Source organism: Belonocnema kinseyi, chromosome 8 (assembly GCF_010883055.1).
Source record: "Belonocnema kinseyi isolate 2016_QV_RU_SX_M_011 chromosome 8, B_treatae_v1, whole genome shotgun sequence".
Taxonomy (NCBI): domain Eukaryota; kingdom Metazoa; phylum Arthropoda; class Insecta; order Hymenoptera; family Cynipidae; genus Belonocnema; species Belonocnema kinseyi.
In genome coordinates, this window is record NC_046664.1 from 92,624,104 (window position 1) to 92,645,155 (window position 21,052).

The following is a 21,052-nucleotide window of genomic DNA, read 5'->3' on the forward strand; positions in this document are numbered from 1 at the left end:
TCAAAGATGTCGCAAAAGAAACTACAAAAACTTTCGACACACACATACGCTTAACTACACACACACACACACTAACATGTGTCTCACTGACTTATTTTACGAGTAAATTGAGCCGATGTGAGAAAATGCACGGATTTCCCATAGGACGCCATAAGCAGTTAACAGGTTTAGCCCACTGACCTATGCTCTAGATACCAAGACGCGATTTTCGAAATCCATTCAACAGAAACTAAAAGAAATTTTTCCTGTTCGCTCGCGGTATTTTAACAGCATATAAAAAATGTTTCAGAAAATACACAAAAATCAATTAAAAAAAAAAAGTCAGTTAACAGGTTTAGCCCGCGGACCCTTCAAGTGTTGCTGGAGAATACTATCCAACAGCATATTGCGATTATTCAAGATGATAAAAATCATTCTTATATTAGCTCCTTTGTGCCATTTTCCATTTAACGGAGTTGCGTTATTCTACTTGATGTGACACAAGGAATCCAGCAATAATTAAAAAATATATATATAATTACTGTTATTTACAGATGACGTACCTTATATCTGGACTTCCGGCCGTCTCTGTGACTTCAAGGGCTGCGAAAACCGCCGTGACCTGGAACCCAAAGCTATTTATGGATGGTTCTGGTCTGCAAACAGGGAGAAGATGGCACCCACAAACCTTCTTCCCAACGGCTGGTCTTACAATCCATGGTCGCAAACTGGTCACAAAAAAGTCCGCCAACCTGATAATGCTGAATTCGATATCAACGGTACCAACGAATCCTGCCTTTCTGTTCTCAACAACGTTTACAACGATGGTATCGCATGGCACGATGTTGCTTGCTATCACGAGAAACCCTTCGTTTGCGAAGATTCTGAGGAGCTTTTGAATTATGTCGCAAGCACTAACAGGGGAATTCGCCTTTAAGAAATAAGCCCTCCATATAAATCCCGCCATCCCTTCTCGAATCCTACTCCAATCCACGAACATCCGATTTCATCATTTTTTACACATTTTTTTGACATTCTACTTTTCTAAGTCGGAACTCTTAATCCCAGTGGGAAATCGACATAATTTGTTTTTTTTTTTGGTTTAACGATATGATCCTTTAAGAGTAAACAGAAAGCCTCGAGTGTTTAGGTGATCAGCAACCGAACCTGTTTCATAGCTGTACGATTTTTGCAATTATCAGACGAAATTGAGAAATACGTTTGTACTTCGTTTTATGTACTTGTAATTACTATAATTGATAAAGATTTATTGATAATGTACACATATTTATTGATAGAAATCTGGTAATTCGTCTCTTGTACATTTTGCGAATAAATTGTGACGTAGACGAAAGGAAAGTTTATTTTACATTATTTAAAAACATATAAGATATAAAAGAGGAAGGGAATTTTAGTAAAGTGTACCTCCGTCGTTCTCGCTGATCTCCAATTCTCCAGCTGTCATTGAAGTTCTTTCAGAGTCATTTTCACCAATGACGACTAACCTGTCTCCCAAGGGCACATCTTCAGCATCTAAGGATCCGATTGACTCTGGTTCCGAATCATCGCCAGTGTCTGCCACATCTGAGTCCTTCTTTCTCTGTCGAGGCCTTTTCTTATCTGGGATCAATTTTCGGTTTATAAACTTTTTCTTGCGTGGTAAGGAGGTAGGATCTACGAAAGGATAATTTATAGATTAAAACTCAAGGCTACACAAGATACATATACACTGCATTCCCGCAAGAAAAGTTCCAGTTATAGAGGACAAAGTGGTCCAAGGGGGCGAGAGAGTGACTGCTTCACTAATTTTAAGTCAGTGGCAAAAATGTCGCAGGACATTCGCTTCAGTCCGCTTTTAATCATTTCGTCTTTATGTTATGCGTGTTACGAAAATATTGAAGGGAAAAAAGAGGAATTGGTCCAATTTCGATTTCAACAGATTTAAAAATAATGAGTTGAATTCTTACCTTTTTCAATTATGATACCATTCAATTTACAATGCGCGATTAGAAATCTTTTCATTTATAGATTTAAAATTTTAAGCTTACATTTTTATTATAAAGAATTTTAAAAAGCACACTTAATGACTTAAACAATTAAAAATTAAAAGCGTTTTAAATGGAAAATTTTGTATAAAAAACATTGACCTTTTAGCACTTATTACTTACTAAAATTATGACTTATTAAAATTTATTAAAATATTTAGAAGCTCTGAAAAAATTTCCAAGAAAATTTTAAACAACTTGTAGATTTCTCAAGATTTGGAAATAAAATTGTAAAGCTTTTCAAGGATGTTTGAACTATTTGAAATGAAAATAATTTAACTTATAATTTACTAAAGTGTTCAGTTAAAAAAATTTAATTTTTTAATTTTCAATGTTTCCAGCTTAAAATTGCTGAAAATAATACAATTTTGAAAATTTTAAAGTTCATTGATTGATTCTTTAATTTAGAGCATTCAAAATGATAACGTGGATTTATATGCTTGAATTGAACCTGAATCTTTCAACTCTATAATTTATAAAAGTTAAAAATTCTAAATTTGCAGTTTTTTTGCATTTTATTTAAACTTGTTTAATTGAAAAGTGTTAACATTTTCCATTTTATACGAGTGAATTCTTGAGCATTCGAACACAAAGTTTTTTTAATTAACAAATTTTAAGCCGTCAATTTAAAATTCAAGAGTTCCAATTTGAGTGCTTTACTTGTTAGTTTGTTTTTTATAACTTAAAATTTTCTAGCATTTTTTTTTTATTTTATTGGCCGTGAAATTTTTTTTGCGTATTTTCAGTACTTTTATGAAGTTTCATTTTCAAACACAAAAGTTTACACGTTCATTATGATATTATAACACCAAAATAGCAAAATTGCAAAATAAAATACTTTTTAAGACAAACTCCAACATAAATGATTCTGAGGGCCCTGATTGTTTATGGTTTGGTAAGTCCCGATATTGTACGAAAGAGATAAAGGGTACCCCCGAAATGGCTTTTATAGCGGGACTGCAGCGTAACTTGAAATCTTTTAAATCATGTAACGCACGATCTTCCGGAATGTTGTTTTGTTTCCTCAGTTCAGCACGGATTTGACGATTGATGATTTCTCTGCACTGAGCATCAAAACCATTAGGTAGCCAACCTAACTTCAAGTCGCATTTCGTTCCTGGCAAAGGGTCCGGAAGTTTGCTCAACATTTCCTGAATCTCGTCGACAAGAATGTCGCAGTACTTAAGAAAGGATTAAGAAATATATTATTAATCTCTAATTCATCAATGCATGACTAAGAAGAAAAGTTATGTTTATCGATGTAACGAACCTGATAAAACATTTGGCGAGACGGGGGGATGAACCCTTCTCTGTAGATGTAAACGTTTTCGCTCAAATTTCGCTTTTTCTTTTGAGTCTCCAGATTGTAATTGGCTGTCAAGATCATAGACTTCGGTTTAGAAACTGGAGCCGACTTGTACGGCAAGTTATACTCCGAATAGTTTCTCTTGCACTTGACAGTCGATCCCAATCCATCTATAATACACATTCATGTATAACTGATCTAAAATATAGGCTTTATATCAATCGTAAAGAATATTTCGAAAAGAATTAGGGGAATAGTTTTAAAAGGTTAATAATTTTTTAACATTTTTCGGTTGAAATTTGACCCCCCCCCCTTCCCAGTTTTTGTCAAATGTCCACGTTTTAATACCCCCTGAATCCGAAAAACAGGTTCTTACTAATGTGTCTGTCTGTATGTATGTCTATGAACACGATGACTTTTGCAAAAATTAATCTATTAGATTGGCCTTTGGTACACTCGTTTAGTGTCCTAAATTAAAGGTCAAGTTTGTCAGCCAGTTATTTTGAATATAAAATTCAAAAAGTGAGCGCATTTTGAATATTTTTGCGACCACTTTTTTCAAAATTCAAAAAAATTCTGTACGGATGTTCTTATTATTCAAAAAGTTGAACAATTTATCCTAATGACTTTTTTCGTTACACCAAAAATTACCAGAGTTAAAGTATTTACAAAATTCCAAAAAACACACGAAAATGAACCTTTTAAGTCAAATAACGGACGATATAAAAGAAAGTTATGAGAAGAAAAGGTTTGATTTCTAAATGCCCTAGAAGATTATTATAATAACTTTGTGAATTTTCTTGAAAAATCAAAAATTCTACTCGTAATTTTGACAGCATACAGAATAATGGAAAATCCAAAAATTACATTTTTTCATGCAAAATTTTCACAGTATTTCAAATATTCTCAAATATATAAATTCACTTTCAAAAAAAAAAATATGTATATATATATGAAGGTAAAAAACGTTAAGGCTGCTCAGTAGACCGTATGTGTAAAGTTTAAATCATAAAAAATATTAGAAATGAGCAAATTCAGTTTATGGAAAAACGATTAAATAATAAAAAATTGTTTAAAAAATCTAAATATTGTTCAAATTATGAACATGTTAGTTTTAAAAGACTAAAGTTATTTTAGTTAAACGCTAACATAATCTAAAATTCTTAAAAGTTGTGAATCTTTCTTAAAATCTGATTAAAATCCGAATAAAAAGTCCTATTTAACGTCCACTAATAAAATGTATGCAAACTCCTGAAAAAAACAAGAATTCATCGACCAAATTTGGACCACAATGAACAAACAAAAACGCTCCTGTTGTAATATGAAAAAATTTAAAAAAAATTTCGGACAAAAATAAAAAAGAGGAAAGAAAAATGAGGAGGCAATCATCCGCATCCCCTCCCGTCTTTTTTTTTCTTTCTTTCGTCTTTTTTACTTTTATTATCAAATTACAATAAAAGAAAATTAAAAATTAAAAAAATTTTACCAGGTAAAAACAGATATAAATTTACATTTTTATACTGTCTGAGTACCAAAACGTTGGAAAAATATTTAATTTTTATTTTCAATGATCTTTTATTGCAATTTGATAATAATGAAAATAAAAAAGACGAAAGAAATAAAAAAAGAAGGAAGGGTATGTGGATGGCTGCCTTCTCATTTATCTTTCTTCTTTTTTACTTTGGTCAGAAATTTTTTTTCTTTTCATATTACAATAGGAGCATTTTTTGTTTGTTCGTTGTGGTCCAAATTTAGTCGATGGATTCTTGTTTTTTTTCTAGGAATTTGCAGCAGTTTTGTTCAAACTATAATGATTTTTGGATTAAAATACCATTTTTTGGTGAAAAATACAAACGTAACCTAAAACTGTTCAAACATTATGAACCTTTAAAAAATAATGAATTGAAATCTGAAAATTTCTATTTAAAAATACCCATTGTCAGTGTAAATCGCAAAAAAAACAAACTCAATCTAAATGTTTTTAAATTTTGGGTATGCTTCGAAACTTATTAATTTTATATTAAAATTCTTTTTTTTAATACTAATTTTCATATAAAAGCATGATTAGAAAGAATTATAATATTTACAATACATTATTATATAATTTGTAGATTTAATTTTCAAATTGCAAATTTGAGATATAAAACAATTTATGATAATCAAAAACCAATCAGATTTTCAACAATAATGGTTGCGAGATTTTTGAGATATATCATTACAACACGTTTTTTTATATAAAAGATAAAAGTGTCAAAATATCAATAATATTTCGAGAAATTTCATAATTAAATAGCGGACACTAAGGTGGTCCAAAATTGTTTTCAATATTGATACATATCGCCCGAAAATTTTTTCAAATCCACACAAAAAATGAACTGAAAAAATGATATTTAGAGGTCGAGTTTTTTTCCGAATTTTCCAACTTATTTTTAAATTTGTAGTTACGTCGTAGCAATATTCAATTAGATTTAACAAAAGGAATTTTTTAAACAATTTCTTATTTTTATAATAATATTTGCATAGAATAATGCTAGAAATTTGCAATTTAAAAAAAAATTTCCTCTTTTTACTTTTCACTTACAGGGACGCAATAATGATTTGAAAGTAAAGAAACATGATTTTTTAAACAAATTGTTATTGGTTATAACTATCTTTCTCTATATTAATGCTAGACAGTTGCGGTTTCTTCTAGATTTAAAATTTTTTTATTCAATTTTGACATAGTGAGATTATAATTAATGCAAGTTAAGAAGCATAAATATTTTTAAAATTGATTATAGTTTATGAATATCTTCTCTTAAAGTAATTCTAGAAAGTGCGAGTTTTTCTGAAATTTTTAGCTTTTCTTCGACTTTTTTTATTAGGAACAAATGATAAATATTAATATTACTTTAAAAAAAAGGTTTTCAGTAAAATACTCTTTAAACGTTTAGATTTAATATAATCCATAATATATAATAATAATAATATATATAATATATAATATAATCCTTTTACAAATATTTCAAATATCTGTTTTACTTCAAAAAAATACATTCACATAAAAGAGATGGTTTAAAACAATAATTCTCCTAATGGTTTATTATTTTTTCATGACTAAGAAGCCAAAAGAAAGTTTCAAATTTTAGAAAAGCCGCAACTTTTTAGAAATTATCTAAGAGAAGATAGATATATGAAAGATAATAAATTGTTTGAATAATTAGGTCAGTTAAATTTAATTAATTATTGCCTCGCTCTAACAGAAAAGTTAACAATAAGTGGAAATATTCGGAAAAATAAATTGTTTAAACTATTTATATAAAAAATAAAATTATCCGTAGAAAGTAGAATGTTATGTATTAAAAACATTTTGTATTTGACATACAGCAACAAAATCATAATTAGAGCCAAAAACTCACAAACTCCAACTTTTAAGTTAAGGGATTTTTTGGGACCTGATTAACACAGACGTACAAGGGTGATATTTAAAAAATAATTATTAATTTGTATTCTATAGCAAATGGTGAAGAGAAATCTTGAGTTTGAACTGGATTCAGCTAATATTGACTATTGTGAATAACATTTACAACAATGTGTTTCTTTTCTTATGAGAAACACGTGTTAAACTTCATGGGGCTTTCTAAAAATCATCAAAAAAACGCATTTTTTTTGTGTGTGGATTCAAACAAATTTGGGAGCGAAATGCATGAAAATTTGAGGAAAAAAATTCCAATGCATTTTTGGACCACCCTAAGGGGCTGTGAAGCCTGCAACTTAGATCTGTTACGTCTAAAGTAATAGGGAATTTGCTCACGCATTGCTTTGAGTCTGTAATCCAGTGTTTGATATTTCCTCGCAGTGGGATCTTTCCTAGGATCGTATCCGAGTCTCACCCACATTACTCGCCAAGGCCCCGTCAAGAAATAATACGCAACCGAGGGGAGCAAAATCTTCAATTGTTCGCTCGTGAAATTCGTTATAAAGATCAAGGCATTCTTCGACCAAATAGGACGCTCATCGAACAATTTGGCGATTCTGTCGAGGTGGAAATTTTGTAGGAACTTGACCTTCATTGCGGTCTCAATGCCTTTTGGAGGCTTGCTGGGAATCTCCGGGGCATTAAAGCTTACGAAGTTGGAAAATCCAGCTCTTCGCTTTCGTGTTTTTCCGATTATGTTGTCTGGCTCCATGTCTAAGACGGTTTTTGGTACGTATTGTTGTATGCTAGCCATTCTACTGAATGCTGCAGGGGGAAGGAAATATGGTACATCTTCTCCTAACCAACGATACGGAGGAATACCCACTGGGTATATATTATCGTAGATACATTCTTCTTTCTTAGTTTGTGGATTCTTCATTATGGGCAGATACTGAAAGTCACACAAATCTGGAAATTTATAATAAGCATTTTTAAATCAAAAAGATAAAATAGTATATCATGCACCTAGGGGGAGAAAAAGTCCCGCTCACCCTTGGCGCACACGATATTTTTATAATAAGTGGATAATTTCAGACATTGCTCGAAATACAGTCATGATTTCAGCCCATATTATTAGATTTTGAATGAATGAAGCATGCTTCACGGTAATTCATGGTAACATTTCATAATTTGGCCAAAATTCAATTTAAAAATGTCTATAAATTTGTGTAATTTTTTGATCAGTTATGGTAATTTTACAGGCAAATATGGTATCTTATGATAAATGACCCAAACTTCATTTAAACACGTTTTCATAAATTACCGGACATTTATTATATTTTATGGTAATATTATAGGTAATATATGTTAATTTGAAATAAATGACCAAAAATTCAAATTAGAAATTCTCAAAATTTCCAGAAATTTTCGTTCATTTACGCTATTTTATCGTAAATTACCCAAAATTCAATTAAACGCAATTTCATAAATTTCCGCAAATTTATTAAACTTTATCATGATTTATGGTAATATTGTAGGTAATTTATATTAACTGAAGACAAATTACCCAAAATTCAATTTAAAAATTTCTCAACATTTGCGGAAATTTTCGGTTATTTATGTTATCTTATCATAAATTGACCAAACTTTAATTAAACACGTATTCATAAATTTTCGGAAATTTTCGTTAATTTATGCTATTTTATCATAAATTAACCAAAATACAATAGAACACATTTTCATAAATTTCCATGTGACACAGCTAAATACCTATATTACCTATATCACTTTTTCAGTTCACTGAATGTTTTTTTGAACCTAAGAAATTTTTTTGTAAATAAAATATCGAGCTGAAACCTTGGAAAATGTATTAGAGTACAATAAAGTACGTTTAGGTACTGCATTTTGGTAGGAACTTCACTGAAAATTATTTCATCTTTTTTCTGAACCTCAACATTTTTTGAACGTTCGAACTTTTTTTATACATAAAATATCGGTCTCAAACTTTGAAAAATGCAAGAGCCAAAAGAAAACTACGTTTAAGTACAAAGCTAAATAATAAAAGATGTAAAAAAAAATTCTTCAACTATCAATTCCATCGGTATCAGTCGGTAACGTTGTACACGAAAATACGAACCCTCTAGGGCCTCGTCTAGTGGCCGCCAAGTTTCGTATTTTCGTGCACAACGTTACCAGCTGATGCCGATGGAATTGATAGTTGAAATATTTTTTTTACATCTTTTATTATTAAGATTTGTACTTAAACGTAGTTTTCTTTCGGCTCTTGCATTTCTCAAAGTTTGAGATTGATATTTTATGTATAAAAAAAGTTCGAACGTTCAAAAAATGTGGAGGTTCAGAAAAAAGATAAAATAATTTTCAGTTAAGTTCCTACCAAAATGCAGTACCTAAACTTACTTTATTGTACTCTTATACATTTTCCAAAGTTTCAGCTCGATATTTTATTTACAAAAAAAGTTCTTAGGTTCAAAAAAACATTCAGTGAACTGATGAAGTGAGGTCGGTAATATAGGTATTTAGCTGTGTCACATGCCCTTAAGACAAATTACCCAGAATTAAATTTTATAATCTCTCAAAATTTGCGGAAATTTGCAGGTATTTATGGTGATTTTACAGGTAAATATGGTGACCTGCCATAAATTAATCAAAATTAAATTGTAAACATTTTTATAATATTCTGGAAATTTATGAAATTTTTGCCAATTGACGGTAATTTGATCAGTGGTATATGGTAAGTTTCCATAAATTACAGAAAAATTCTATTATCTGCTACCAAATTTTTATTACAGTTTTTACGGTGAGTGGGCTGAATATCGTAAAATGCGAACCCATCGATGTATAATTTTTATTATTAACCTTTGACATCACTTTTCACTCCCTAGGGAGTAAAAAGTGGAGCTTTAGTCCCGCTTCATAAGCGTCGAAAAGGGCTGAAATCATGCATGTCACATAAAAAAATTATATAGTTGTGGATGATTCACTTCTAGGGACTACAGTGCAAAAAGAGGAAATAGGGCAATTTTTCACGAACAAAAAGAAGAATAAAGAAATGATTAAAAATTTATTTGTATATTTAGAAAAAAGGAACAATATTTTTTATAATAAAAAGCATCGTTTTTAAATAATGTTAAATTACATTTAAATGATTTCTGCCATTAAAGAATTTTTTGTAAATTAAATTAGAAAATAAATAAATAGATAAATTAGAAAAAGTAATATTTGTTAAATAAAATTTATATATTTTTTAAATCGTTCGCTTAATAAAGAATATTTCCTATTCTAAAAATTCATTTATTACAAATTAAATCGTAAGCAAATTAAATAAATACTAACAATTAGAATAAAATATTTATACCCGAGACTGTTTATTAATTTTATGCGTACTATAACTAATACTTACAACATAAATTAGAAACAAAACTTCAATTTTCTTAAACTCAAATTATTTTACACTAGCAGTAAATGCATGCGCGCGAAGTGCATGTTCACGCTCTCGGATTTTTAATTTATTAGATTAAAAACAAACTATTTAAAAATAGATAATAATCAATTTTTAAATACTAGGAGTTCTACACATTTTTTAAACAAAATCTCTTGAAATTCTTTGCAATTTTTTAAACTCACTAAAAATCTTCAAAATCATTTTAAAATATTCGTATTCTTTAATATTCCTTGAAACTGTTGAAATTCGCCAACAATCCTTGAAATATATTGTAGTTTATTCCCTAAAGTTTTTTTAACATTCGTGAAAGTCGTAAAAATCTATTAAAATATGCAGCAATAATTTAAAGTTCATGAATATAAATTCTATTAAAATTATTCTTTGAATTGCTCGAAATAAACTATTTAAATAAAATTCCAGCGTGCAATGCACGCGTTCACGTCCCTGACTTTTTTATTTTCTAATATGGAAAACATTAACTATTTAAGAACCCATAATATAAAATTGGTACATATACAGAATGCCGAAAATGTTTCAAGCAAATGAAATAATTTAAGAAACGATTAATTCTAGTTCGTAAGATATGTTAAAAAAAACTCTTGGTTTCGTAATTTTAATAATTTTATGAATGCTAAATTTCAATTTTTAATTCAAAAGTGGCTTAGATTTGAAAATTTTACATGTAAAATTAGTAATTCAAAAATGATTGAATATCAAACGTTCAAATTAAACATTCAAAAATTGATTAACCTTTATATTATTTGAGTATTATATGAACTGTATATTTGAAGAAAAAATATTTAATACCTATTAAAAATTGCGCTTAAATTTTCCTGACTCTTAAAAGCTAGTTTTTCAAGTGTTTAAATCTTTGAACTTATTAAATTTTTATTTAATCGAAAAATGTCATTAGGATCAGTTGTGAATCTAGCAATTCTGGTTTGAATGTTGATTTAATCGAATAATAATTGTTAGATTATGTAACATAATTACAATCGTTATTCAAAAAACTAAAGAATCTTTCATTTGGACAAATAGACCATTCTACTTTATTACAGTTAATTTAACAAATATTTAATTTGTATGGAATTAGTCAAATTATTCAAATTTAAAAATGTTAAATTAATGATCACAGATAAGTCTGTAAGTAAAAGAAAAAAGCTTTCACTGCTCGCGGTAACATATTATAGTTTTGAACACAAATATTTTGTATATGTAGAACGAAAAGGGTGAAATTTTGCGAGAATAGGAGGAAAGGATAATTTGAAAAAAGAGAAAACGCAGGAAAAGACCAGAGTCCTGCATTTTTTTTTTGTAACTTACTTGTGAATCTGAATTCAATATCCACTCTTCCCAAAACCTTAAGCTTTGGTAGGTCGTAATCTTTGTCTTGTGACAAGTTTTCGTATTTCTGCTTATCAAAAGTAGGAAGGATGTTTTGGGTGGGATTCATAGATTCCCCGGTTTTGTCATTTTCTTCTGAATTATCAGTATTCTCGGTCATAAGTTCCGTTTTACGAACTTCACCTCGTGGCATTCTGTTTTTTCTGGCTTCTTCGCGATTTGCCTGCTCAACTCTCGATTTTTTTACTCTGACACGTAATAAGAAACCACAGGTTGTGTGTTTATCGCCACAAGCTGGTTTACTGTAACCGTCGTCTGGTCGAAATCTTAATTCCAATCTTCTGTTGTTTGCATCTACCGCCTGCAAGTAAAAATGATGCTTCGTTATTAAAATTGATGAAACTATAGTTTACGAGGTGACTCCATGAACACCAATATAATCGATAAGAAGAAATATAGTCCACTTTCAAGGCCTGGACTCACTTCAGAGATAAAAAATAATGTCAATAGCGACATAAGTGGCATGGAAATTCAAAAAATTTATTTCTTTAGGAATACGAAGTAAAAGTTTCAAAGATTTTGTTTTTTAATGAAGAGAATTAGATCAAACGTATAGCAAATTAAAATAAACAATAAACAATATGTAGTGACTGGATTTTTCTTCTTTTTTAATAATAAAGTAATTATTATTACATATATTTATTTTTTGTAAGGTTGTAAGGCACACCAGAATTGAACAATACAATATTGTAAAGAAATCTATAAAATTATTTACTAATTTTGCTTTCTATGCAGGCATTTGGAAATTTAAAAATATTTTAGTTTTTAAATTTTAATCTTAATTTATAGAAAAGCTATTTGGATATTTTGTTATAATTTGATGAAATTTTATATCAAAATTCTTAATTGAATTTCTTTTATCAGAATTGCTGCAGAATTTTGATTCCTGAATTCGGGGATTTTCCATGTTTTTTATTGGCATTTAAAAAACATCTACACCGTACGCTGCCACTTAAATTCCATAAAAATGAGAGACTTTTAGAGGAAGAGAAAAATATCATTGAAAGGTGAAAAAGATATTTGAAAATTAAATCCTACTCACTAATTTAAAAAAAATTAATACATTTCTTCCAAACACAATAAATTTAATTTTAAAGTGTTCTGTTTTTATTTAAAAAATTAGCTTCCAAATTAACGGACGTCTGTAACTTAATTATTCTTCAATGAAAGGATTGATCCTGGTCTATATTATTTCTTTCGAAAATTTAAATTAAACTCATCGTCATCAACTTGCATTATTTTCAAATGAGACAAGTTTATATTTCCCATGAATTTTCAATTTGAGTTGCCTTAACAAATTTTTATTGTTAATTTAAAGTTTTTATCAACTTGGAATAATGTCTAGGTTCTAGTTTTATTGTTTGTAAATTTAAGATGTGTCAAAGTCGAAATAGGGAAATTTTCTGTTTCGTTTAATTCCAAATTCATTCTAATGAATTTGGATAATCGTTGGAAATTGGAAATTTTGAAAAAAAAACTGATACCTTCTTTATATGAGGAAAACTTTTAAAGTATTGGGAATAGGTACAAAAGTACTGTATATAATTTATTAGAATGCGTCTTCTAGACGCATCGATTGACCCACTGAAGAACCTTCCATTACCTACCAATACCGTTTGTTAATTTTTAAACAAATTTATTAACTTTGTTTATGCGAGGAAAACATTCTTGACATTGGGAATATAACAGTACTGTTTTATATAAATCTTCAACTTTTCGAGTCTCTTTGAATGATCTGTTAAAAAACCTTCCATGATCTATCTACAGCGATTTATAAAATTGAAAAAATTGCTTACTTTGTTTATATAAGGAAAATTTATTAAATATTTTAAATATGATATTACTAAAACTTTGAAAGTTGTTGGTTCCAAAAAACAAAACAAAAAAACATATTGAATGGCCTTTTGATGGTCTCTTTGATTTTCAGGAAATAAAATTTTTGGCATAAGATTTAGGCATCAAATTGATGAAAGAAGTATCAATCTTTTTTATAAGTGAAAATAAATCCCCTTTATGAGGAAGGAAAATAATTTGATGTCTGTGAGGAAACAAACTGCTGATTTTAAAACTCTGTTAATTTGATAAATAATTAATTTTTGAGCGATATTAAATTTAAAATATATCCAAAATTGATGCTTTCATTTTAAAATTATATGAACTTTGAAATCGCACGATTGAAATATGAATTTGTTCACTTTTTAATAATCGTGTATAAAATTATTAAAAAAGTTTTCTTTAAAAAGTCGAACTCAGTTATGTTTTCTAGTATATATTTCTGTACTTTAGCCAATCAGCGAAGAAGTTTAAAAATAGTGGAATTTGTTCCAAAACAGTGTTATTACTCAAAAAGGTGCAAAATTGTGTCAATATTGGCGTGTTTGCGAGGTTGAACATTATATTAATTATTTAATAAATAGTGCTTTAGGCAATTGATGGTAAAAATGAGTGTACCGTTGAAATTGAAGTAAGGCCTCCTAGGGTTTCGATAGCTTTTTCTTGATTTATCACATTTCCAGGATACTTTATGCAGGTTAACTTTCGGTCAAATCTGTGTCCCCCAGGAAGGACGGGTCCTTTGAACTCTTTTGCACTTTCAATTACTCTTAGGTAAGGCCTCTTACTTTCTTGAGGCGTAGTGTTGCTGGGTCCCTTCAACAAAACAAAATGAATCGCTCTAAAGTAATAGTAGATATATTAGAAATTTAGAATAAAAAATCCGGCCGGTAACGAAATTGAAGTTTGAACCATATAGGTAAAAAAATACAAACAATATTAAATAAACACAGAAAAGGCATTTAAAGAGATCGAGATCTAACAATTTCGATGATTAGGGAACTGTATTCAAAAATAATTTTGATCATATTTAAAAAAAATAGAGTTTCGATTGTTTTTATATAAATTGTGCCAAACTAGATATGATTTACTAGAAACGTTTAAAATAGCAGATATAATATAGATATAAGTCACTGCCATTGAACAGATTATTGTCGAGCAGCAAAATATTTTATGATATTGAGAAATTTGAAAAAATCCTTCAATGTCATTTGGAACCTTATAAATGTAATCAAATTCCTTTCAGATTTTTGAGGTAATATATTCTGAAATCTTTTGGAATTTACATTAAATTCATTGGAAACTATATTGAATCTTTATTTTTCCAGAAAACTTTCAAATGGTTTTAATTTTAAATCTTCGGGAATCAAATATGTAAATCCACTTTCCCAACATTTTCAGGATTGCAAGGTTTGAATCAATTTTTAATCAAACAGATTTTACACTTGAAATTGCCGAATTTCTCGGGGACGAAATATGTTTTTCTTTAGACGAAAATTAGACGGTGCGTATTTTTCCGGTTTGCAAAAAAATTGTCTACCAAGTTATGCGTATTTGAATTTTTGCTGCGTTTAAAAAAACTCAAATGTTTCCTTCAAAGCTTTATAATTTAGTATTCAATTGAGATATTTATCATTGTCTTTTTTCAAAATCCAGCGGAAGGATTCTAATAAATTAAAAATGAAGAAAATAGAGGTGCTTTTTTCTGAAAATATTAAAAGTAGATTTTCTAAAAAAAAAAACCCTATACCTACATTTTTTGCTACTTTGTTGTTATAAAATTAGTACTTTCATGAGGAAGACCTCTGGTAAGTCTTATGCGGGCTGAATTAATTTTGTGACTAAAAGAATTTTTTTTCTCACAAAATCGAATTTTCTGATTTTGCACACAATAAAGGACAGATTCGAAAATTGTCAAGATAAAAGTTTTCACGTCTATAGTGTTTTGAAAAGTACGCCATACTCTTTGACGATATCCTGCATCGTTTGCATGAAGAATTCCAAAATTATATTTTTAAGAAAAAAATTCTCCAGGTCTCAAAAATGGTTTAGTCGGACTAAAGATGATAGTATGCCTTTCTTCTATTAGCAGTAACTTTTCAAAAACATTGGGAGGAATAAAAAAGGTGGCGTTTTCTAGAAAATCTTTTTTATTTTTGCCTTTAAATTTTAAAAACATGAAAAAAATATTATCTGGAAAAGGCCACCGCTTTTATCCTTCCTAATATTTTTGACAATTTTCTGCTGATAGAAGAAAGCAAGAAAAATTACCTTCATGCGTGGTAAACAATTTTTGAGACCGGGAGAATTTTTTACCCTAAAAATATAATTCTTCAAATTTCCTCATAAACAATGTCAGATATCGCAAAAGAACAAAATGTATTTTTCATAGAACTTTTTTAGACGTGCAAACTTTTATCATAACATTCTTTCGTAATCGGCGTTGTTTGTGAGAATAATTAGAAAATTCGATTTTATGAACAAATATTTTTCTGATGACACAAATTATTTAGCCCGAATTAAACTCAGAAGATTTCTTCCTTAGAAAAGAGCAAATTAAAAAAAAATCGCAAAAAACATGAATGTAGATTTTTTGATAAGACATTTTTAATGTTATTAAGAAAAAGCACCATGACTTTGTCAATTTGAAACCTTTTTTAAATTTCCCGCAGGATTTCGTAAGAAGAAAATAAAACATATTAGAAAGAAAACAATAAATATCTCCATTAAATATTACTTTAAATTTTTGAACCAATTTTTTGTTTTTTTTTTGTTTTTAAAGAAAGTATAAAATTGAAAGACTCTAACTTTCTAGACCTTTTTTCGCAAATCGGAGAAATGTTTATCGCCTAACTTCCTCGAAGAAACAACATATTTCATTCCCGAAATGACAAGTTTCTCATAGCAAGCTAGAATCCCAATATGTTTGAAATGCTCGCTCAAAATATAAAGTACACCCATTGAAAAAAAATTCTACATAAACAAAGGAAATTTTCGTTTTGAGGAATGTCAAAATAATAACATTGTGAATAAACAATAACAATAGAAAATTCGAGACTAACATAACCTTAAAACTGCAAAAATGATACAAACTAATTTTTACCGGTCTATTTTTGTTCGTTTCTTCAAAATCGAAAGATTCATCGCTTTCAATTTCATCTTGATAGTCTTCAATGTTAAAATCCTTATCCTTATAGTAATTGCCATTATTTCTTTCCTCATTGTCACTTTCTCTGTCAATCGATTCGTTTGTCTCACTCATTACTCTTTTTATTACACAAAACACATAACACAAATCTTTACATCAAAAATTAAAAATCCTTATTTTGTAATACAATTTGATTATGATGAAAGTCAACCACATGACATCGATATGCCAAAGCAATGTGCAATAAAGCCAATAAAAGCATCCGGAACTGACCGGTAACAGGTACGTGTGCAAGGTGGCAACAATAACAACCACTCAAGATGTTTAGGTTAGGTTCATTTGTTTGAATGTACTTTTGACTCTTGCACGGAAGTATGATGGGTTGCCTCTAGGCAGGAGTCTATTCCAATAATTTTGTCTCTTCGGATAAAAACAAAATATGTAAGAAAAATAATAGGATTCCTTGAATAATATGTTGGCATATTAGATTTTCCCAAATTTATATCGGCAAAAATTCGACTTGAGATTTCTGGTGATCGATTCTCTGGTTTTAAATGGGAAAAGCTCGGTTTTCGGAAAAAAGAAGTACTTCATTTTTTGCAAATTAAAGCTTAGTCACCTCTTGAAGAGCGTTCAAGGAATAATTTTCACCCAATTAATTTTACATTTTACTACCCCCCCCCCCCCCCCCCCCCCCCCCCCCCCCCCCCCCCCCCCCCCCCCCGACCACTAACCCTTTTTTAATATGCCTAGAAAATGCCCAAATAAATGTTGTTAAAACATAGAAAACTGAATTCAGCGAAACAATTTTCACATTATAATAAAATTACAAAGTATTTAAAAAACACAATGTTTTATTAAATTTAACAATTTTGAATTACTCATGCAGAAACAAACAATATCACTGTAATTCTTAACAAAGAAGTCTATCATAAAAAAATGCAAAATCTATTAAATGATATATGAAAAACGCGAAAAAACTAAAAAAATCAACTTTTAAATTGTTAGATTCATGGCGAACTGAAGAGTATTTAGGTGATAATATTTTACTTTGTGATTTTCTATAGTTCATGATACCAATATACCTAGAATTTATGATTGACCGAAAACATAAAATGGCCAATTTATTTAATAATATTCTTAAACAAGTTTTAACAGTACCCGAGACTCAAGTAAAAAATTCATTTGAATTAAAAAAATATATAGTAATTAAAAAAACAATTCCATCTGATCACATCATATGGTTTCACTAGAGTATCTCGATTCACTAATGTTCCAATTGATTCAGTAATTAACAGTATATACTGTCTGATAATGTATATACTGTCTTAAGATATGTCTTAAGTAGGTGGATTAACATAAACAATTCTACAGATTTACCTTGAAACAAATTTAAAGAAGGAATACAATTTTTATAATGGTACAAACAGTTCCTAAATTTAATAATAATTTGTATAAATACACGAAACACACATGGGATCTCTCATTTCACAAACTTTAAGATGATTTAGTTATGCAAGATTTGCAATCTGCTGGGATACAAAATTTAGCATTGTCCATACATACATATTTCAGGTATGTTGATGACACCTCCACTATTTTACCGAAAAATAAATTACATTATGTTATAAATCAATTGAATTCTTAACATTCTAGACTTAAATTTACACATGAGATTGAAATTAATAATTCAATTTCTTTTTTAAATGTTAAAGTATTAAAAACTGATTCCGGCACGATCATTACTGATTGCTATCGAAAAAATGCTTATTCTGATAGCTTTTTTCACACCATCCCAATTGAACATAAAATTTCGATAGTAAAAAATCTTGTTCACACAGCTTTTAAACTATCACCTGAATCCTTTCATAAATAAAACATTGAATTTATAAAAAAACTCTTTTTCTAAACAATTATCCAATATAATTTATTCAAACACATAATAATACAGAACAAAATCAAACCAATTCAAGATTCTCTATCTAAAGAAACAAATACAAAAACTGTTTGCAATTTTGTTTTTAAACCTTCTGTTTCTATTCTTTTTCATGGTAAGTTACCTTTTGAAATTAAAATATTAAATGATTTCAATATTTCAGAAACTTTTGGAATCGATTCAAAACTAGATGAATTTATAAAATTAGGAAAAGACTCTTTGTATATTTTTCAATTTACTGATGTAGTACATGAAAAGTGCTACATAGCTTGATACGCAAACATTCAAGGCCACCTGAACCGTTTCCAATTGGAATGCATGCTTTTGCGGAATATACTTGACTCAGTACTCGCGCACTGCGGTCCTTCGTAAATGATATTTTTTGGATTTGATTTTTTAAATTGATTTCTATTGAGTGCCTTCAAAATTATGACATTTTCTAAATCAAAAGATTACTATAATTCATGTAAAGAATGAATGTATTATAAATCAAATTCTTTAAGTTGTTTAATGAATTTTAATGTGTTTCAATGTATTATGTAAGCTGAGAAAGCTTGAGAAATGTTTTTTTTCAAGCTTCCCTTTTGTAACTCTACCTACCCTTTAAGTTATAACATAACATAAGTATAAACTTGACAGTGTTATAAAGTCATGAAAGTATGAACTTTGAAATAATCACATAATAAAGCGTACAAACCTTGAAATAATCACGATTTAGGCAAATAAGTTAGTAGCGTATAGATAATATTCAAGACAAGGTGTTGCATATTTATATGTGTGTCACTATATTGACAATCCTGACAACTCATATACAGTGTAGCGAAAAAGTATAGAAACTCGTAGAAACTCTGTGGTTTGTTAAAAAAAACCGAGGTACCTGTCAACGTAGAATCCAACGGTGACCTTGGATTTGACCTTAAACCTCATTTCCAAGGTCATTTTGAGGTCAGCTTTGTTGTTTAAATAGGGACCCCTATTTTCGATGACATAATCGAGACGAACGGCAAATTTTACGTTCGGGTATTTGTTCAGGTTAAGGGTTAACGAAACCTCTACAGGTGAAAAACGGTCGAAGTACACTGTCATAGGACTTCGTAAGAATCTCGCAGAATTGTTGAACAAGAAGATAGATCAAACGGTGACCTTGGATTGGACGTTGATCCTCATTTTCAAGGTCACCGTTGAATTCCTGGTTAAAAGGTACCTAGGGTATGACCTTGAATTTTTAAAATAATTCTTTGAGATTCCTACGAGGTTCTATGCCAGTGCACTTTGACCTTTAATTGATCTGTAGAAGTCACGTAAAATCTTGACCTAAACACATACCCGAACGTTAAATTTACCGTTCGTTTCGATTCTGGCATTAAAAATAGAGGTTCCCAATAAAAACCCGAAGCTGATCTCAAAATGACCTCGAAAACAAGGTTCAAGGTCAAATCAAAGGTCACCGCTGATTTCCTCGTTGCAAGCTACTTAGGTTTACCTTGGTTTTTTTGTAACCCTCCGAGAACACATTTATTTTTTCGATCACGGACCAAATGCTTCTCAACGACGACTGACCATGCTGCAGTCTATAGCAAGCGTTTGAAACTATATTTGGGACCTCGAGGCTCGAACTATATTATCAGAGCCTGAGATACCGCAAAAATTTCAAATTTCTTTTAAAAATTTGTTGTGACTCAAATTGGCCAAGTATGTTCTCCGAACGTTAACAAACTAAAGAGATTTCTAGGGGTTTCCATACTTTTTTGACACCCTGTATATGAAAATTTCCAGTATTCGATCATGAGAAAAGGAATTATTTTTTTAACCATTGAAAAACTTTTTGATCTGAAGTATGTATTGAAATTACAGTTGGAATAATAATGCACCTGTCATATATGTTTGTTGAATGTATGTATTAACGTTTCAAAAGAAGGCTTTTTTCTAAAGTCGGTTGATTCTAAAAACGTGATGTCTCAAAAATGTTGTAAATCAAGAAATAAAATGCTAAAAGTTTTTGAACCCAAAAAATTAACCCAGATAGTTGCCTTTTTAAAAAATATATTTTCAAGAAGCAAAATGAAATCTTGCGTCCCTTGGAATACACGAAAATTTTCTTTAAATATTCGACACACGACATTGACATGTAAAATTTTTTTGTCTCTTAATCATAATTTACTTTTTGACGATGAATATTTACCCTCGTATCCTTTGAGGACTAATAGTACTTGAGAAGAATGGGACAAACCAGTATTTTTGCCCTACTTCTTACTTTGACTATTATTTTTGATCTGAGCTTACATTTTGACATTTCCGCAAAACACATCTGAAAAAAGCTCTTGAAAAAATATGATACAATGAACGTTCAACGCAGTATAAGCAACATCATCTTATTACCCTACTCTATGGTTTCTTGTTAGGGCATCTAATTTTTTTGTTTTAAGAAAAAAGATTATGAGTAGTATACGAGGGTGGATTGATAAGTTTCCGGCCTGACCAAGAGATGGCGCCACTAGGCCTACCTTGAGGTGGCGTTCTATAGTACCATCCTTAGATAGC

The 21,052-nt window shown here is 29.6% G+C and overlaps 2 protein-coding genes across 2 annotated transcripts in view; one reads left to right on the plus strand and one right to left on the minus strand.

Annotated features, from left to right (window-relative positions):
* Positions 1-1,333, plus strand: part of LOC117178090 — a 23,032-nt gene extending 21,699 nt beyond the window's left edge. Inside the window, exon 4 of the mRNA XM_033369329.1 lies at positions 534-1,333. Coding sequence (XP_033225220.1) covers positions 534-916 — 383 coding nt within the window. The 3' untranslated portion in view covers positions 917-1,333. The remainder of the gene's footprint in view (positions 1-533) is intronic.
* LOC117178089 (general transcription factor 3C polypeptide 5) lies at positions 1,280-16,870 on the minus strand. Its single transcript, XM_033369327.1, has 7 exons — positions 16,531-16,870; positions 14,046-14,243; positions 11,514-11,895; positions 7,124-7,696; positions 3,295-3,500; positions 3,022-3,205; positions 1,280-1,653 (listed from the first exon to the last, which is right to left on the minus strand). Exons 1-7 carry the CDS (start codon positions 16,687-16,689, stop codon positions 1,391-1,393), a joined length of 1,965 nt encoding a protein of 654 aa, XP_033225218.1. The 5' UTR covers positions 16,690-16,870; the 3' UTR covers positions 1,280-1,390.
* Between the last annotated feature and the right edge of the window lie 4,182 nt (positions 16,871-21,052).

Excerpts from the sequence above, each read along its gene's own strand:
- LOC117178089 (XM_033369327.1), bottom strand. The coding sequence starts at position 16,689 with ATGAGTGAGACAAACGAATCGATTGACAGAGAAAGTGACAATGAGGAA. Across the intron at positions 7,697-11,513 it reads TATTGAATTCAGATTCACAA|ATTTGTGTGACTTTCAGTAT; the intron begins GTAAGTTACAAA and ends ATAAATTTCCAG. Across the intron at positions 1,654-3,021 it reads AAACAACATTCCGGAAGATC|ATCCTACCTCCTTACCACGC; the intron begins GTGCGTTACATG and ends ATCCTTTCGTAG.